General features: G+C 41.4%; 2 protein-coding genes across 6 annotated transcripts in view; one reads left to right on the forward strand and one right to left on the reverse strand.

Annotated features, from left to right (window-relative positions):
• Window positions 1-4,525, reverse strand: part of AAMDC (adipogenesis associated Mth938 domain containing) — a 36,791-nt gene extending 32,266 nt beyond the window's left edge. The window contains exon 1 of one of the 4 annotated variants that reach the window (XM_025419544.3): window positions 4,392-4,525. In XM_025419544.3, coding sequence (XP_025275329.1) covers window positions 4,392-4,475 — 84 coding nt within the window. In that variant the 5' untranslated portion in view covers window positions 4,476-4,525. Of the gene's footprint in view, window positions 1-3,773; window positions 3,921-3,940; window positions 4,100-4,391 lie in introns of those variants that run through there. The other 3 variants (XM_025419546.3, XM_025419545.3, XM_025419547.3) reach the window with 3 other exon arrangements.
• RSF1 (remodeling and spacing factor 1) overlaps window positions 4,489-20,449 on the forward strand; it is a 157,241-nt gene continuing 141,280 nt past the window's right edge. For both annotated transcript variants that reach the window (XM_025419540.3, XM_025419541.3), the window contains exon 1: window positions 4,489-4,675. In XM_025419540.3, the coding sequence (XP_025275325.1) occupies window positions 4,489-4,675 (187 nt within the window). The remainder of the gene's footprint in view (window positions 4,676-20,449) is intronic.

Below are 20,449 nucleotides of genomic sequence, written 5' to 3' on the forward strand. Positions count from 1 at the left end.
CTCATTTTGGCCTCAGGTCATGATCTCAGGGTCATGAGGTGGGCCCCATGTGCTTGGGCTCTGTGCTCAGTGGGGAGTGTGCTTCTCTTCCTCTCTCCCTTTGCCTCATCCCATGTGCACACATGCGGTCTTTCTCTCTCAAATAACAAATCTAAAAAAAAAAAAAAAAAAAAGAAAAAAGTGAACTTTAAACAAATACTGTGTGTAGATAATTTAATTCTTGTTTGAAGGCTTCTTGATGGCAGTAGCAATAAATTAATTATGGATTTTTCTTTAAAGCTCCTCTATCTTTATATTCTAGCCTGATGTATATAACTCAATTATTTAACTACATAAATTGGGACTAGACTCTTGTAACCTACAACTTTTGTTGGCCTTGAAAGGCAAAAAGAGATGGTGGTAATGTGAGTGTTTGTTGTTTATTTTCTTTTCAAGAACAGACTTGTGAAGGTATGATCTATATCTTGTAGTAAAACATTTATCTTTTGGGCGGATATAACTTTCTGACGCCCAAGGACTTTGTTCCCATGCCAATCTGGATTAGAAAAGGCAGAAACTCTAACCTTATTTATCAGTTCCTCTTTGAATCACAGTGTGAGGATTGAGAAAAGAAAACTATAGTATAAGGCTTTCTTTTACTATGTTATTTTACAGCCCATGGAAGAACAGGAGGTGAGATACTGTAATAGCTGAAAGTGAAGACCCAGAAAGGAAGGGGAGGTAAGGGTTACAAAATTACATAATTAAAACTTAATTTGGTTGAAAGTTCTATCAAAGTTCATTCACAAGTTTCTTTCTCTGCTTCACAAAGATGTAATTTTGTTTAATATTGTGTATCTGCCTTTTATTTAAAAGGATTGAATTATATAACAATCTTATCAAGATTTTTTTTTTTTGTATCTTTCTGTAAAACTGTTGTTAAGGATGTATTCTAGGTTAGATTTTTCTTAAACTGGGGTCTTCAGGTCCCCAGATCTAAGGATATATACTTGGCACTCTGAGAATTCCACCAATGTTTTAACTTAGACATGTATTTAAGCAGTGTTGCCTAAAAACTGTATTTTACTACACATTAAATGAAAACTTCTTTTGCTATAACTCACAGCCATAGATATTTTCCTAAAGTAAGATTTTAGTTCCTTTTTTGTTTTGTTTTTTACATTTTTATTGTGGTAAAATATACATAAAGCTTACCCTTTTAACCATTTTTCAGTGTATAGTTCAGTGTCATGAAGTGCATTCACATTGTTGACTTTACTTTCTCATGGTACTATATCTTTTTTTTTTTTTTTTTAGATTTCATTTATTTATTCATGAGAGACACACAGAGAGAGAAAGACAGAGACATAGAGAAGCAAAAAAAAAAAAAAAAAAAAAGAGGGAGAAGCAGACTCCCCACAAGGAGTCCAATGCGGGACTCATCCCAAACCCCAGTATCACACCCTGAACGGAAGGCAGACGCTTAACTGCTGAGCCACCCAGGTGTCTCCTCATGGCAGTATTTCTCAAAATGGAATTTTCCAGAGTATTTGAGAAATTAAAAAAATTTTTTTTCCCTTTAAAAAGAGTCTGTGCCCAGTAGTTGTTTATCTCACTCACACGTGGAATTTAAGAAACAAAACAGAGGATCATAAGGAAGACAGGAAAAAATAAAACAAGACGAAATCAGAGAGGGAGACAAACCATAAGAGGCTCCTAATCATAGGAAACAAATTGAGGGTCGCTGGAGGGAAGAGGGATGGGATGGGAGGATGGGATAATTGAGTGATGGACATTAAGAAGGGCACCTGATGTAATGAGCACTGAGTATTATATAAGATTGATGAATCACTGACCTCTACCTTTGAAACCAATAATATATGTTAATTAATTGAATTTATTTTTTATTTTTTTTATTTTTTATTTTTTTTTTAATTTATGATAGTCACACAGAGAGAGAGAGAGAGAGAGAGAGAGAGGCAGAGACACAGGCAGAGGGAGAAGCAGGCTCCATGCACCGGGAGCCTGATGTGGGATTCGATCCCGGGTCTCCAGGATCGCGCCCTGGGCCAAAGGCAGGCGCTAAACCGCTGCGCCACCCAGGGATCCCAATTAACTGAATTTAAATAAACTTTTAAAAAACAGAAAAAAAGAGTTTGTGTGTTACTCAGGATAAGGAGTCAATATTCTAGATTATAAATTCCACTTAGAATATATGTTTTTCTCTTTTTTAAAAATTTGTGTGTGTGTGTGTGTGTGTGAGAGAGAGAGAGAGAGAGAGAGAACAAGCATGAGGGGGTAAGGGCAGAAGGAGAAGGAGCCAGAGAATCTTAAGCCTACTCCAGGCTCAGCACAGAGCTTAAAGTGAGGCTCAGTTTCAACAATCCTGAAATCAAGAGTTGGAGGCTTAATGGACGAGCCACCCAAACACCTCTAGATTTTTTTTCTCTCTTGATAAAAATATTTTTTCTTTCGATAATGAGAATGATAAAGATCATTGTTTTTTCCTACAAATATAGAACAAAATTCAGTATTTGTAAGCATTTTCTCTGTTCCCAATTATTTGCCTATACTCTGTATTTCTTTATCTTCCTTTAATAATAAATTTTCCGATTTTACCTGGTTGGCAGTACACCTTGTTTCAAATTCTTAAATAGGTGCTATGTAAATATTAACTTTTTTTTTTTTTTGTAAGTGTTAACATTAAAAAAAAAGATTTACTTGACAGGGAGAGAGAGAATACAAGTAGGGGGAAGGGAAAAGGCAGAAGGAGAGGGAGAAGTAGACTCCCCGCGGAGCAGGGAACTCTGCCGGACCCCCCCCCCCCCCCCCCCCCCCCCCCGCCTCCGACTGAGCAGGGTGAGGATGAGGCTCCATTCCAGCCCCCCCCCCCGCCCCCATCATGACCTGAGCTGAAGGCAGATGCCTAACTGACTCACCCAGGCTCCCTGGTAGTATGTAAGTTTTAAATGCACGTTGAAAATTCTGGCTCAAGGTAGTAAACTGTATAAATTATAGCTGAATTCAATCTAAATTTTAGAAATCCCTTTGTGCAGTAGTAGTAACTAACATTTAAAAAATAGTTACAATGAATGTGCCTGGGCATTGTGCTGATCAGTTTATTGTGAATAGCTAGTTACAACCCTATAAGCACCGTTATCACTCACGCTTCCCAGAGGTTCAAAGAAGTGAAGAATCTTCTGCAATGACCTGAAGCAGTTGTTAGGACCCAAGTCTGGCCGACTTCTAACGCTCAGGCTCCTAACCATAACGCACCTTGCATCCCAAGTTGCACATTCTACTTTGCATGATTGATGGTTTTCTGAGACTCTTGGTGGGAGAACGCTCACTGCTGCCCCCAACGAAGCCGACCCTGTCTTCCAACATTTTTTTTGCTCTTGCACCAAGTCGCGTATCCTCTTAGTGGAGTCCTAGCCCACCCTCTGACCCTGGTCCCCTATAAAGTCTCGTCCCCTCAGATCCTCGTTCCCCTGAGTCTCTTCCCGTCACCCCCTGGCAACCACAGCAGGGCCCTGCCCCCTCATAACTAGGTCTGCCTAAGGAGCTGGCCCCTTCAGACCGTGACCTCCTACCAGGGCCCCAACTCCTCAGACAGGTGATCCTCGCAGAGCCGTCTCCTCGGCCTCCTGTCCCGCGAGCCCTCAGACCCTCTTTTCCAGCACAGTTGTGGCTCTTGTACCCCAGGAGACAGCAGTAGCCCTCAGCAAATGCTCCGCAGGCACTTCTCCTCACAAAGGTCCTCTCCCAACCCCCAATTAAAGGCACCTCTCTACCTTTCCCGTTTCCAAACTTCTCTCAGAATCGTGGTAGGGTTTGTTCTTTTTTTTTTCTTTTCTCTCCTTGTTCTGCTTCTTATTCACGCTCCTCAACTTCCCCCACGAGCTTGTGGCCCGGTTTCAGATCCCGGAGGTTCCCCCCCTCAACTCCCCCCAAAACTCACCCAAAGGCCTCTCTTCAGGAGAGTTGCGATCCCAAACGGCTCCGCGCTTTACCTCTCACCTCTGGCGGTTCGGGCCGTCTCCGCGGAGCGCTCCCCCCGCTCGCCCCGCCCCGAAAGCGCCTTTCAGCGAGTCGTCGCCCGAAGCCCCGCCCCCCCCCGCCTATTGGCCACTGTTCCCAAGAAGTCCCGCCTCCTCAGCTTCCAGTCCTCCTCCCGGCCCCGCTTCCCTTGTTTTCATTCCCCCTGTCACACGAGGCAGTGGCAAACCCAAGGTGGGAGGGGCGAAGTGGAGGGAGGGAAAGGGGGGCGGAAAGAGGGCGGAAAGTGAAAGGCACGGAGGGCCTCTCTTTCCCCAGTCTGACTCGGTTCTCGACTGCTCCGAGCAGCCGTTGTATTGTGGGATCGCGGCGCCGTGCCGGAGACGCTCGGATCCACGGGGGAGCTCACTCACCAGCGCCTCCTGTTGTCCGCAAGGCTGCTCTGCCATTCCTCGGAACCCAACTCCCTCCACCGCCCCCATCGCCTCCTCCTCCATCCTCCAGTTCAAAATGGCGGCGGCGGCAGCAGCGGCGGCCGCGATGGCTCCTCCGGGCTGCCCGGGTTCGTGCCCCAACTTCGCCGTAGTCTGCTCCTTCTTGGAGCGCTACGGGCCGCTGCTCGACCTGCCCGAGTTGCCGTTTCCCGAGCTGGAGCGGGTGCTGCAGGCGCCGCCGCCGGACGTCGGCAGTGGAGAAGGTAAGCGAGGGGCCCGAACGCCCGGCGGGAAGCGGCCCTGGCACGCTCCTTCGCCCTGCTCTTCACGGACATCCCGGGCCTCCGCGGCTCCGTCCTTCCCCCGGGGCGCAGCTCCGGCCGGCCCGGCCTCTCCGCCCAGCCCCCAGGGTCTTGGGCAGCGGGGAGGCGGGGCCGAGACCCCCTAGGGCCACTGGGCCCGGCGCCGAGCGGAGGTGGGGGCGTCGCGGCTTAGGTGTGGGCTGGGGGCGTGGAGCGGTCATTGTGCTGGCCGGCCGCCCCTGGGACTGTTTCCCGGCCGCAGGGGCCGGTCCTCCACCCCTTCTCCCCCTGGGTGGCGGGGGAAGGGGAGCGCAGGTTCCGGCCAGCTTTGCGCTTTTCTCCTCCTCCCCTCCCTTGCTTCTTCCCCTCCTCCCACCATCCTCCCCACCATCTCGGGGGAGGCTGGGCTCATCTTCTCGGGGCGCCCCTTTCTCTCCCTCCACCTGGGTGGGCGGGGGCCAGCGGACACTTCAGCCCTCCCTCCCTCTAGTGGGAACTCCCCCGAGAGAGTCGCTCGCGTCTCTCTTCCCTTCCCCTCGAGGGCCGGTTTAACCCCCAAAACTCCTTCCTCGGAGTAGGGAGGTTTGCTCCTCCCTCATGGGAGCGGGTGGGGGGGTCCTCCTCCATTCTTGCTTTGGGGGTCGAAGTCGGTTCAGCTTCTCTACTTTGGAGGCTACAGGGTTAATTTTTCCTCCCCCATAGTTTTCCTCCTTCTTCTCCCCACCTCCCCCCAAATAATAGAAAAGCATCTCCCCACTTTTCTAATCCCTTCCCCCTTCATCGTGGCAGCGAGGCTTAGGGGAAGAAGTCGTCCTCCCATTTGCAGGGTGGGGTGGGGTGGTTAGTATGTAGGCTGGAGGAGGGGCTCAGACGGAGGGGGAAACAGTTGAAGAAGGTGCTTGTTGCTCATGTTTCTCTCTCTGGTGCTGCTGGTCTATTATTGGTGTTCGCAAGTGGTGCTCCTTCCACATAAGGCCACCGCGCGGGTGCAGGGCGCATGCTCTGCCCGGCCCCATTGAAACTTCCTGCTGCTGCTGCTGCTGCTGCTTCTGCTGCTGCTGCTGCTGCTGGTTCTTTCCCGGAGCATCTCAGCGCTGTGCCTGCTGCCTCCCCTTACACTGATCGCGTACATTTCACCCCTTATTTATTCCTCATCCATGCCTCTTCTTTCCTGGCATATTTCTTCTCTTAAGAAGGCCTTTTGTTTTTCTGGGGGTTTTTTTTGTGTGTGTTTTTACCCCCTGTGTCTGAGCATTGCCTTTATCTGGGAACAGCCCTTAGACGTTTCCTAAATAGGTTTTTTTTTTTTTTGGTTCGTATTAGGTTGCTAACGTAGTTTTTGTATAAGACAGATAGCTGTTTCCTTTCTAAGAAAACAAGGTTGCTTTTTCAATTCTCCGTGGAAGTGAAGAAGTTTAACAGAATGTATTTACATTGCTAGAAGGGCTCCAGGTGTGAAGTTTTCAAAATATTAGCTATAGTGAAGATGATGTTGTGGCTACCAAAGACTCAGATTAATACAGCACTTACTGTACAGGCCTATATTTTTTCTTATCTACAGCCCAAATCTCTTTCTGCCCTTAACAAACTGTGGCATATGAAAGGGTAGTTTTTATTATTAATTTGAGAGAAAGAGTACGCGCACAAGCAGACGGAGGGGCCGAGAGAGAGAGAGAGAGAGAGAGAGAGAGAGAGAGGGAGAGCAGGCTCCCTGTTGAGGAGGATGGGGCTCTATCCCTATCTCAGTCCCCCGGGGATCATGACCTGAGCCTAAGGCAGACATTTAACCAACTGAGCCACCGAGGCCCCTCTAAAAGAGTAGTTTTTTTCTTTTTAAAAGATTTTATTTATTTATTCATGAGAGACGTAGAGAGATAGAGGGAGAGACACAGGCATAGAGAGAAGCAGGCTCTATGCAGGGAGCCGGAAGCAGTTTTGATCCCGGGACTCCAGGATCACGCCCTGGGTGGAAGGGAGGCACCCAACCACTAAGCCACCCAGGCGTCCCTAAAAGAGTAGTTTTTTAATGTCGTGTAAAATAGGAGTGATAAATTACATTAAATAAAGACTTCCTGCAGCATTTCTTTAAAAGTTAAGCTTCCCAGTATAGTTATTTTATTACCAAATTGCATTTACATTCAAGTTTTATAGTAGTAGTCACTATGAAGTAGAATGCCTTAGTAAGCTGTGTTTAGGATAGTTTTGGAAGTGATACTAATATACGTATCTGAGAGAAATTTGGGGAAAAGGATTGCTGGCAAATTGGAATTTGCTGGGACCAAGTTGAAAGGCAGGTATAGACCTGTGATGGCATTGTATTCTGGGTGGTATACAAGTTTTCTTGTCTTCCATTCCTTTTAAGTATTTCGGCTGTTGCATTTGGCTTGTTTTAGAAGAAAAAATATCAAGGTCAGTTTAATAGTTCATGTTACCTCCTCTCTATCTAGAGTTGAGCAATGGCCACCAGCTAAGTGAAAACTGAGAAATATTCTGGGCAGAGAGATTATACCAGGGGGCTCAGCCAGTGCATTACCATTGGTAAAGCATCTATAATTGGCATTTGCATCTATAATAATGGATCTTCACATAATGTGATCTAAGAATAATTATTAAGTAATGTTATACAGTTCAACAGACTTGTCAAATGAAAAGTCTGTGCAGGTGAAATGCCATTACTGTGCAGGGAAAAGATTTTCAGGCCTTTGATGATGGTTAACTTACTTATAACAGTTGGATGAAGCAATTCTAGTCCAACTAACAAAATTTGAACTGAATCTTTTTGGAAAGGAGTTGTGTACTAGAAAGAGTTAAGATTTAAAAAAAAAAAAGAGTTAAGAGACATGAGACATGAGTTTTAGCACAGAACAGTATTATATAAGTTGTAGAGCAAATTATTTAATTTCTATAGACCTTGTCTCTTGAGTAGAGATAATATCTGAGGATCAAATGAAATATTTCAAAAATCCTTTCATAAACCAAGCTCTTGCAGTATTCTTGTATTACAAATTTTATTAAAGATGTTAAATTTTTAACATGTGAGAATAGGGATATGAGCAGAGGTATTATATTTAGCTATTATGCTCTTTGGGAAAAATCTTTGTTATAATCAATTGAGTTTTGCTCTATATAAATGAGCATTTTTAGAAGGCAGTTCTTAGTGCTGCTTAAAAAATCCTAATTTATAAAACTTTTGGTTTTTCCTAGTGTGATTATCCGTTAAAAGGTGCTTTTTTTTTATTTTATTTTATTTATTTATTCATGAGAGACACGGAGAATCAGGCTCCCTATGGGGAGCCTGATGCGGGACTCTGTCCCAAGAGACTGTCCCAAGATTCGGGGATCACAACCTGAGCCAAAGGCAGACACTCAACCACTGAGCCACCCAGGTGTCCCAGAGGTGCTTTTGAAAGTATATTCTTGTGAGTTAAACTGTTTAAAACCTTTTACCTACTCACTTTTTGTCATAGGTATAGCAATATTATGGCATCCTTTGGAGGAAACTGTAGTTCTCTATATTCCTTGTTTGAGCACTTTATGATCATTTCCCTAAAAATTTGTTGATAAGTTTTTATTTGGCATTGTGGCTTTAGCTTAGAATTCTTCTTTCATCCCCTAGAGAGGAAATTATTAAATTTAAGTTTGAATGATATATTGAGTATTTACTATGTACAAACATCATTTCATTCTTTGTTCTTTGAGGTTGGTACTATTAATTCTTTTTGGCAGGCATAGAAACTAAGGTTTAAGAGATTGCTTTAGTTGCCCAGTGCCCAAGATGATATATAGTTATTGGTAAAATCTGATTTTTGAATTTTTTTTTTTTATTTATTTATGATAGTCACAGAGAGAGAGAGAGAGAGGCAGAGACACAGAGGGAGAAGCAGGCTCCATGCACCGGGAGCCCGACGTGGGATTCGATCCTGGGTCTCCAGGATCGCGCCCTGGGCCAAAGACAGGCGCTAAACCGCTGCGCCACCCAGGGTTCCCAAATCTGATTTTTTAAAAGATTTATTTAGAGGAAGGGAGAGAGCTCAAGAGTGCTTGCTTGGGTGTGGGGGGGAGGGTAGGGGCAGAGGGAGAGAATCCCTGCTGAGCATGGAGCTTAACTGGGGCCTCATCCTGAGACCCTGAGATCAAGACCTGAGCTGAAATCAAGAGTCAGATGCTTAACCAACTGAGCCACCCAGCACCCCTAAAATCTGATTTCTAACCTAGATCTGAGTCCAAAGCCACAAAATTATACCTTGCCACAGGGCCATGTTTCCTACACTACACTGAGATACCTCAAGGTATTGCCACCAACTTACAGAGGTGCTATGTGGTTGTTTAAATGTTCAAGGAACAGATAGCAGGACTTGATATCTCTTGGTTGCCAGGAAAACTACTAGCTTTACACAGTTCCTGATTTGAACCTTAGATTGTGCTAAGTTCCTTTGGGTGATGTACCTTTGTGAAGTTGGGTTTTGGTGGGGTTACTGTGACAAAATGTAAATGCTGCATGAAAATCAGTGAGAAATAGGAAATAAGAATAGCAGTGTCCAGTTTGATTCCAAGGTTTGAGAAGTTGTTCATATTGCCTAACCATAAAATGCTTTCTGTAGGTAAGTAAGTAATTGTGATTATTTAAGAATGAAGTAAAAACTTTTTTTTCAGCTAAGGTAGATCAGTTTTTCAAGTTGCTACTAACAACTTGATAAGTGAAGCTGTTAGTGTTTCTTTGCGTCCTGCTGTTGTTAAAAAAGTTACTGAAATACTGAGGGTGTTAGTTTGGAAACTTGTGCTTTAGAGACTATCACTGAGTTTTGTGACCGGAAAGAAAGGAGTACTATGTCCATTTTGACTTTATTTTGTAGAGAAGAAAACCCAGGTGCAGAGATTGATTTCAAGTGTATGTAGCAACCCATTGGTGCTATTCAGGCCATTCTTTTCAGAGTCCACCTGTGTGCTGAAACCATCAAGAAAAAAAATTAGATTTCTTGTTGGTTTAAGTTAGAATAGGAAAAGGGTGTGCCGGCTAAAGTGTTCAAAAAAATTTTTTTTTCAAAGGAATCTCTACACCCAAGGTGGGGCCTGAACCAAGAGTTAGTTGCTCCACTGTCTGAGCCAGCCAGGCACCCCTGAAGATGTTGGTTGATCCCCACTCCCTCACAATCTACTTTTGCCCCCCTAGTTCTATGCTATGCATGGACCTCCCCATCTTCTTCTTGACTACAATTGGATGAATGGAAGGTATGGATACAAGTGAAAATGGACATTGACTTTGTGAGATTACCAACAGCCAAGGCTCCCATGTGTCTTTTTCAAGAGGAAAATGAACTTTTTCATTCTTTAAAGGTAGTCTTTGTATAGGTATTGGTTGAAAAGTTAATTATATCTAATAACAGTCTAATAAGGTATGTGTGGATAATGTCTTACAATTCCCCTAGTTGGTACTATGATTGAGTTATTTATATGGTATTAAATGAGTTGACTCATTAATTTTTAGTTTGAATTATATTTAAGATTTTATTTTACTAGTGCACTTTTAGTTTCGTGTTTTTTTTTCTCATTTTTAAATGATTCAATGTACAGCTCTTACAGTCAAATGTCAAGTACAAAAGAGTATACCTTTCATATATAACTGGAGTTATGACTGGAACTCCTACTGGTGCTAACTGAATTGTGTGACAGTTGTTTTTAGGTGAATTCTACAAAGTAGAAAGATGACTTTACCATAACTGAAGCTAACCATCTGTTGCTTTAAGCAAAAGATCTTACTGGTGCACATGCCAAGAGTTATGTCGATCCACAGTGGTAGATTGCAGGAACCAGAACCTGTTTTAATTGAAAATGTCCAGTTTGGGCTCTTCTGTTTTTTGAATAAAGAAATGGTCTTTAGACATTTATTAGAAGGAAAGAGAGAAATGTATTTCTTTTACATAATTTTTGGTATATTAACAGAGTGGAGGTATCCAAAAGTTGTGGAGGTCTGGAGGGAGTTTGCTGATATTGTTCCAGACAGAGGATTTTTCTGGCAAAATTGGGCTTGTTAGTGCAAATTGACTCACTTATTTTTTAATTGCTAAGACGTTTCCCTTGAAATTTATCTGTTTTAAAATCTCTGTTTAAAAGTTAAGCATTTATTAGTTACTTCATTTACTTAATATGTGTATTGAATATCTGCTGTATGCTAAGTACAGTAAATGCTGTGGGGATTATTTTTTAAAAACACATTAAACCTGAGCTTTCTTTTAAGGATTTTCTAATCTAGTAAGAAGTAGCTAAGTTGAGCTTAACTTAAAGTCACCATTCAGAGGCTAATTTTTTTCTCTGAGATTTTATCAAGTGTAGTAATAGTCTATGAATTCTAGCCTATAAATTAATAGACTAAAAATATCTCTGTGACAATTTTATGGTGAGATGTACAACCACATGCAGTGTGGAAAAGTAAGAACAGTTCAGACCCAAAGTACATTTTAACCTGACTCCTATTCAAGGAAGATGTTTGTGTGTGTTCCTGTATTTAAGAAAATTTCTTTGGCTCTCGGGATCCCTGGGTGGCGCAGCGGTTTGGCGCCTGCCTTTGGCCCAGGGCGCGATCCTGGAGACCCAGGATCGAATCCCACATCAGGCTCCCGGTGCATGGAGCCTGCTTCTCCCTCTGCCTGTGTCTCTGCCTCTCTCTCTCTCTGTGACTATCATAAATAAATAAAAAAAATTTAAAAAAAATATTTAGAAAAAAAAGAAAATTTCTTTGGCTCTCTTCCTGATGAATATAATCTTTCTCTTTTTAAAAATATTGTATTTATTGGATGCCCGGGTAGCTCAGCGGTTGAGCGCCTGCCTTCTGCCCAGGGTGTGATCCTGGAGTCCTAGGATCGAGTCCCATATCAGGCTCCCTGCGTGGAGCCTGCTTCTCCCTCTGCCTGTTGTCTCTGCCTCTCTCTCTATGTCTCATGAATAAATAAATAAGATATTTTTAAAAATATCTTATTTATTTACTTGAGAAAGATAGTGAGAGATCACAAGCAGGGGGCAAAGGGCAGAGAGAGAGCAGATTCCCCCCCCTCCCCGCCCCATCCCTTTTGAGCAGGGAGCATAACTTGGAACTTGATCCCAGGACCCCGGGATCATGACTTGAGCCAAAGGCAGATGCTTAATGGACTGAGCCACCCAGGTGCCCCAGTGTATATAATCTTACTATGTTATGCCTTGGTATTTTTTGTTTTGTTTTGCTTTTCTGTATGGTAGATCCCATTATTAAAGGTGTCGGTGTGTGTTCTATTTTCTTTTTGTGTTAGAATTTTTATAGTATTAAATACTGCTTGAGAGAGTAATCTGGGGCTTCATCTAAAAATTGTTCTTTCAACAAACGGTAATTGATTATCTACTATGTGCCAGGCACACTTATACCCTGTGGATACATTAATGAAAAAGAGAAGATCTTGCCTTTATGGAGGTCATAGTTTACTGGCAAAGATAGACAATGAAGCAATAAGTTGGGTTTTTAAAAAAATTATATGGAGAAGTAATATGTGCACTTTGTAATGATGTATATTTTCATGACCTTTTAATGTAAAAGTTTTGCTTTGTGTTTATTCTATCTATGCCTTCTCCCCTATATTTGTATATGTTTATCTTAATCATATTCTGAATGATAGGATTATAGGTTTTTCTTTTTTCTTTTTCACATTTCTTGTACTAATTATGTACTACTTTGGTAATAATCAAAAATATATATATTTAAAAGTAGTCTTATCAAAAAGTGAAAATGGATGAAGGTGGTCAAAAGGTACAAACTTCCAATTATAAAATAAATAAGTCATGGGGATATAATGTACAGTTTGATGACTATATTTAATGATGTTTTGTATAATGGAAAATTGCTAAGAGAAAAGCTCTCATCAGAAGAAAAAAATTTGTAACTGTGTGGTGATGAATGTTAACTAGGTTTGTTGAGTGATCATTTTGCATTATATACAAATACTGAATCATTTGTTCACCTGAAACTAATATGATGTTATATATCAGTTATTTTTTTTTAAGTTCAAAAGAAGTCTTCTAAGGCTTTTTATAAAAGGAAAATTGTTTTGCTTCCTTTATTTGCTTTTAATTATAAATTACCTCTCACGGTGATTATTACCATCATCCACTCAAGACACCCTGTCTGAAACTGAGGAACCATCTTACTCTTTAACCTTTGGCATACTTTCTACTTTGTTCCAAATCATCTATTTCTTTATCCTCTTTTTTTTTTTTTTAATTTTATTTATTTATGATAGTCACAGAGAGAGAGAGAGAGAGGCAGAGACACAGGCAGAGGGAGAAGCAGGCTACATGCACCGGTAGCCTGACGTGGGATTCGATCCCGGGTCTCCAGGATCACGCCCTGGGCCAAAGGCAGGCGCCAAACCGCTGCGCCACCCAGGGATCCCTCTTTATCCTCTTTTATATTCAGCTTCAGTTTTCTATCATTGTTGCTATTGTTTTAGTCATACTGAACTGCTTGTAGATTTCTATAGATACAAAAGATTATTGCATATCTTTATACCTTTTCCTTATCCTCCTACTTGAGTTGAATATTGACTCCCAATCTTCCCATGCCTGCTCACTGTACTACCCACCATTAATCTGCTCTTTAAGCATCAGGTGCTCTGTGAAATTTTTCCTGCTTCTTCTTCAAGTTAAATTAACCACTTTGCCACCTCACCCCAATGAGCTCTTTGTAGATTTTATAGAACAGTACTTGTAAACACCTTTTGCACTCACAGCCTAGCCTACAAGACTGTAAACTTCATTTTTTTATTTTGGGGTTTTTTTTTTAGAGGAGGGGGGATGGGGCACAAAAAGGGGGAAAGTGGATTTTCAGCAGGCTCCATGCCCAGAGTGGAGCCCACTCAGGGCTTGATCTCAACAACCCCCTAAGATCATGATCTAAGCCAAATCAAGAATCAGAGGCTTAACTGACTGAGCCACCTAAGCACCCCAAGAGAATAAACTCCTTGAAGGCAAGAATAAATGTTTATGAAATGAATAGTTGTTTCCCAGTTCATTATAGGACTGTGTTCTATTCTAAAATGTTTTTTAGGGATCCCTGGGTGGCGCAGCAGTTTAGCGCCTGCCTTTGGCCCAGGGAAAAAATAAATAAATAAATAAAATGTTTTTTACAATTGAATCTTACATGAACTCTTAAACATTTGCCCAACATATGAGAATGAGATTCTTTCCATTGCTAGTTGGAAGTAATTGGCATACTGGTTAGTGCTAACACTTGAAGTAATCAGATTTCACATCCCATTAGATGTAATACTGTATGTAAGATGATTGCATGTAGGGATGCCTGGGTAGCTCAGTCGGTTAAGCAACAGACTCTTAATTTTGGCTCAGGTCCAGGTCTCAGGGTCATGAGATCGAGCCCTGTGTAGGACTATGTGCTCAGTTAGGTGTCTACTCCTCTCCCTCCTCCTATGCCCCTCCCCCACTCACACACTCCTGCACACATGCACTTTCTCTAAAATAGATAAATCTTTAAAAAAATAAAGAATGCATGTAATTGGAAGTTATGACCTAGTCTGCGATAGTCTAATGCAGGGGTGAGCAAACTGTAGCTGTAGGCCAAATCTGGCACATTGATTGTTTTTGTAAATAAAGTTTTATTGGTGCACAGCCATGCTAATTTGTTTACATATTGTCTAAGGCTGCTTACACACTAAAGTGTCAGAAGCAAGTGATTGTGACAGAGAACATATGGCCTTCATGAGCTACAGTTTTGTTTGCCCCTTCACAGGAAGAGTGCTGGTCCCTGTTCTAGTGAAGGGATTGAATGATTGTCTCCAGGTTTGAGAACTGTTTAGAACTAGAATAATACAGATTTAGTGCCTAGAGTGTCCTGTGAATGAAAATAATACAGTAGTAGTTTCCTCAATATTTATCTAATTCGACACACAATTCTTTAACTGTTACTCTTAGGTGAATCTAAAAGCTTTTCTGTTAACAGGGTGAGGACATTACATTGAAGTAATTTCTTTCAAGGATATCCATGGCTTCCTCTGCCTAATTGTCATACTGCAAGGCTGGGATGGGGACCAAGTGACATAGTAATTGACAGTAATGATAAGAAAAATGTAATATTGCTGTTATACTGGCCTCAGAGTCTCACCCAGGTGGGCTGGTTTTAAGATCTCATTTGGAGGTAGAGCCCTCAGTTGTTGGTTAGGATAAGGTTGGGTAAATGGAGATGCCATCTACTTAGATGGGAAAGAATATATTTATTGAATGTAGTACTTAAAATAGGTTACTCGGAACAGAGGGTTGGGGGAGAACATTCTAGAGAATACCTTGCTTACTAGGGTGAAATTGTGTGTTTTGAGCATTAGTCAGTTTCACAGGCAAAGTGCATAGTGTTTATAAAGCTTTGGCACTTAGAATGCTGGATATGTTAGGGAATTTTATTTATTTATGTAAATTAAGTAAGCCAACATGGGAACTTTAACTCAGGACTCTGAGATCAACAGTCTCATGCTCTGCCTATTGACAGTCAGCCAGGCACTCGTCAGAGAGTTTATTTTGATATTTTTATTCCTTTTGTCCTGAGCATCCTCACAGTTGACTCTGCAAATAAATGTAATTGCCATTTCCTCAATGTTTAAATATTAAAAAAATTTTTAGGGAAAAAATTAGAATGAGTTCTTTCTTTTTTTTTTTAAGATTTTATTTATTTATTCATGAGGGACACAGAGAGAGAGACAGAGGGGCAGAGACACAGGCAGAGGGAGAAGCAGGCCCCATGCAGGGAGCCCGACGCAGGACTCAATCTCAAGACTCCAGGATCATGCCCTGGGCCAAAGGCAGGTGCTAAACCGCTGAGCCATCCAGGGATCCCCCAGAATGAGTTATTTCAAATTGTAACTTGCTTTTGGTGTTTGGGTTTTGGGGATATAGCAAGATTGTAACACATTGGAGAATTTGTTTTGTTTTTAAAGATTTTATTTATTTATTATTAATGAGAGACACAGGCAGAGGGAGAAGCAGGCCCCACACAGGGAGCCTGATGTGGGACTCCATCCTGGGTCTCAGAATCAGACCCTGGGCTGAAGGCGGCGCTAAATCGCTGAGCCACCCAGGCTGCCCAAGAATTTGTCTAATAAGAAATACAATGGAGTTTAATTTATATTCCCATTAAAGGCCTGCCAAGCTGTAGTTTATTAAAACCGTGAAAGAAGCCATCTCTAGTAGTGCTAACTTGGGTCTGCATCTGAACCCAGACATTCCATAACATTCTTCATTTTAGAGATTTTTTTTTTGGTCCTATAAATTTTGAGTGATCTTCTGGTTTGTCTTTCTTTCCATCTTCATGGCCTTATCATTTTATAATCTTTTATCTTCTGTGCTTATCTGGTTTGATTTATGGTGATAACTATTTATCCATTTTCCTGCCCATTTTCCCATATTTCGGACCTCCCTTTTCAACCTTAATTATCTTCTCCATTTCTGTCTTTTTTAGAAACAAAAATTAATTATGTAAATACAAAAATGAGGATCTTTGGAGTATATGGTCTCTAACATAATTTTCTCTTTTTTTTTAAGATTTTATTTATTTGTTTATTTATTCATGAGAGACACACACCGAGAGAGGCAGAGACACAGGCAGAGAGAGGCAGGCTCCATGCAGGGAGCCCAATGTGGGACTCCATCCCAGGACTTCAGGATCACACCCTGGGCTGAAGGCGGCTGCTCAATCACTGAACCACCCAGGCGTCCCTCTAACATAATTTTCTAGGTTACATAAGTGCCATTAGTTATATATATGTTTTTAAGATTTTATTTATTTATTCATGAGAAACAGAGAGTCAGAGACATAGGCAGAGGGAGAAGCAGGCTCCTTGCAGGGAGCCTGATGTGGGACTCCATCCTGGAACTCCAGGATCACACCCCGAGCGGAAGGCAGGCACTCAACCACTGAGCCACCCAGGTGTCCCATTCATTTATTCATTCATTCATTCATTCATTCATTTATTTATTTATTTATTTATTTATTTTTAAGATTTCATGAGTAATAATTTTACAGTTATTGTTGAGCCAGGCTCTACAGTGAAATCTTCTATAAATATTAAGAAATCTTCTTAATCCTTATAACTACTCTGTTACAGTTAGTATTTTCTCTTTACAGATAAAGCAACTAAGTCTTAGAGAGAAGTAAAGTAACTTACCTAACAGTATTAAAGTATTGGAGGAACATTTCATATAGAGATAGTTAATGATGTTTAGGGATTTAAAACTTGGTAAATTTGGCTTCAGTGCCCTAGCTCTTAACCACTCGCTGTGCTGTCTGTCCCCTCAGGTATGATTTTAGGATTGTAATGTGATCCTCCGTATCATGGTCTTGGTCTGAACACTGAGCAACAATTTGAACAGTTAGGCTTCTGAGTCAGTTTATAGCATACTTTACTACTCATTTATGCTTTTTTACTTTTAAAAGTACCAATTTTATTAGTGTAAGCATTATTATAAAAGGTATACTATTTTAGTTGGATACTGAAATATATTAAAAGTAAAGAAATAAAACTTCATAGGTGCAGTTGATGAATCTCTTGAACACAGTCCTTTACCTGATTGTCATTGCTTAGGACAACCCTAGCCTTTCTCAGACTTGGAAATAATTCTCTTCTTGAATCATTTTGAATTAAGATTTCTTTTCCTGTAGCTGCAAAGTTTTGTGTAGTGTGTCAGCAAAAGCCTCCAGGGTTTGTTCCCTACTGTTAGACTTTCATATACCCTAAATGAAGAAGTGGTCTTATTTTTTTCTTTAGTGGTTTCCTTTCCTTTTTCCTTCCCTTCCCTTCCCTTTTTCCTTTCCTTTCCTTTTTTCTTTCCTGATTTTGTTTATTCATGAGAGAGAGAGAGAGAGAGAGGGGCAAACATAGGCAGAGGGAAAAGCAGGCTCCACGCAGGAAGCCCGAAGTGGAACTCGATCCTGGGACCCGGGGATCACTCCCTGATTCAATGGCAGATGATAAACCGCTGAGCCACCCAGGTGTCCAGTTTTAGTGGTTTTCAACCTTTATTATAGTCAGGTGATTTAATTAACTCTTTCTAGCTGCATGTTAGAATCACCTGGGGAATCCATTTGAAAAATACTGATGCCTGGGACTTAACCACACTCACCAATAAATTTAGAGTCCTTGGGGGTTGGGGTCCTGGAGTCAGTGATTTTAGAGTGTAGCCAGTAATTAATGTCTGTTTTAATTTGTTTGTCCTGGTACTTTTCTTCACATTCTGTATTTAAGTCCTTTGCCTGGATCACGTCTGGGTGGCTCAGTGGTTGAGCATCTCCCTTTAGCATGATCCTGGGGTCCTGGGATGGAGTCCTGCCTCGGGCTACCCATGGGGAGCCTGCTTCTCCCTCTGCCTATGTCTCTGGGTCTCTCCTGAATAAATAAATAAAATTTTTTTTTTTAATAAATAAAATCTTAAAAAAAAAAGTCTTTTGCCTGATATTAGTGTAGCTAGCTATTCCAGCTGTCTTTTGGTTACTGCTTTGCATGATACATCTTTTTCATCCTTTTAACCTCCTTGTCTTTTTGATTTAATTTTATTTTTTAAAGACTTTATTTATTTATTTATTTATTTATTTATTTATTTATTTATTTATTTATTTATTTATTTATTATTTATTATAGACACAGAGAAAGAGAAAGAGAGGCAGAGACACAGGCAGAGGGAGAAGCAGGCACCATGCCGGGAGCCCAATGTGGGACTCGATCCCAGGACTCCAGGATCGCGCCCTGGGCCAAAGGCAGGCGCCAAACCGCTGAGCCACCCAGGGATCCCTGTTTTTTGATTTTAAAGTATGTGTCTTGTAGACAGCATATGTTTGTATTAATCTATGCAAACAATTATATAGAAGTATAACTGCTGTAATAGAGGAAGTACTTTGAGAATATAAAAAAGCAAGTACCTACCTTTGCCCAGGTCATTTCGTAGCATCACTGTAATCATTATGGAAATTTGAACAGTTGTATAGGAGATGGATAAGCATTCCAGGTAGAGAAGAACACCAGAAAAGCCATAGAATTGTGAAATAATACAGTGTGTTTAGGAAGTTGCAACCTAACTTCAAGCATTACATTTCTGTTTTCTTTCTTTCTTTTTTTTTTTTAAGATTTTGTTTATTTATTCATGAGAGACAGAGAGAGGCAGAGACACAGGCAGAGGGAGAAGCAGGCTCCATGCAGGGTGCCCGATGTGGGACTGGACCCCGGGTCTCCAGGATCAGGCTCTGGGCTGAAGGCGGCGCTAAACCGCTGAGCCACCCGGGCTGCCCAAGCATTACGTTTCTAAAAATTTTGTGGTTGCAAACTTCAGATGATGTGAGAAAATCAGGTTAGGACACAAGAATTATAAATGTCTTAGTAGTATTTTTCTTTCATTTAAAGGAAAAAACATTAAATAAAGGCAGCATGTCAGTGACTGATTCTAAATTCTATAAAGAATTCATTTTGTCTGCGGTGCCTGGGTGGCTCAGTGAGTTAAGTGTCTGCCTTTGGCTCGGGTCATGATCTCAGGGTCCTGGAATTGAGCCCCAAGTCAGGCTTTCTCCTCAGCTGAGAGTCTGTTTCTCCCTCTCTCTTTGCCTCTCCCCACTCATGTGCAAGCTTGCTCTCTCTCAAATAAAATCTTTAAAAATTTTTCATTTTGCCTTATTCACTTTGTTTCTGTCAAAACTTCGCATAAAGTAGATGCTCAAATGTTAGTTGCATGAATAAATGTCACATATTTCAAATTAGTAATAGTGGGTATTTTGATATAGTTTTAGTTTTTCTTTTTATCCTTTGCTTGCTAGAGACTTGTCAGGGTACAACTCCCATTTCCTTTTGGGTATTGTTTATAAAGATAGATACTACTGAATCCCCCTCCCTCCCCTCTTCTTCCTTCCTTTTCTTTTTTCTTCCTTTCCTCTCTTCTTTACTCTTGTTTCTTCCCAGGGCTCCGTCATCTTGGTTTGTAATTGTACCTGAGGTGGAAAATCTTTGTGTAATCTCTCAGTTTCTTTCTTAGGTCATATGGTTATCCCATGTCTTCACTGCACGTCAAAAGTGTGCTAACCTCTGTCTTCTAAGCTTATTACTTTTTAAAAAAATATTTTATTTATTGATTCATGAGCGAGAGAGGGAGAGAGGGAGGGAGGCAGAGAGGCAGAGATAGAGGCCGAGGGAGAAGCAGGCTCCATGCAGGGAGCCTGATGTGGGAATCGATCCCCAGTCGCCAGGATCACACCCTGGGCTGAAGGCGGCGCTAAACCGCTGAGCCACCAGGGCTGCCCAGCTTATTACTTTTTATAGGAATCTTAGACTATAGTTTTAAAATCCAGTTTTTCTTTTATCTTTTCAAGATAGCTCAGGGAAAAGTCATTATTACTTTTCTGCTATTTACCTTTTTTAATTAAAAAAAAATTCCCAGCCCATTTTTTTCTGAATTGTTCCATATCTTCTCCACTAGGGTTGACCTGAAATCCTTCTTTCTTTGTTTTGTTTTTTATTTATTTTATTTTTTTTTAATGTTTTATTTATTTATTTATTTGAGAGAGAGCTCCAGCATGAGCAGGGGAGGAGCAGAGCCATCTCCCCCTGAGGAATGGCAGACTGAACCACCCAGGCACCCCTGAAAATTTTCCTTTCTGAAAGTAAAATTTTTTGAATTCTTGGAAAGACAGTGGGTAGCTTGAAGGTGGGGAATTCAGCCCCAGGTCATTATTGT

The sequence above is a fragment of the Canis lupus genome, chromosome 21 (genome assembly GCF_003254725.2).
Source record: "Canis lupus dingo isolate Sandy chromosome 21, ASM325472v2, whole genome shotgun sequence".
Classification (NCBI taxonomy): Eukaryota; Metazoa; Chordata; class Mammalia; order Carnivora; family Canidae; genus Canis; species Canis lupus.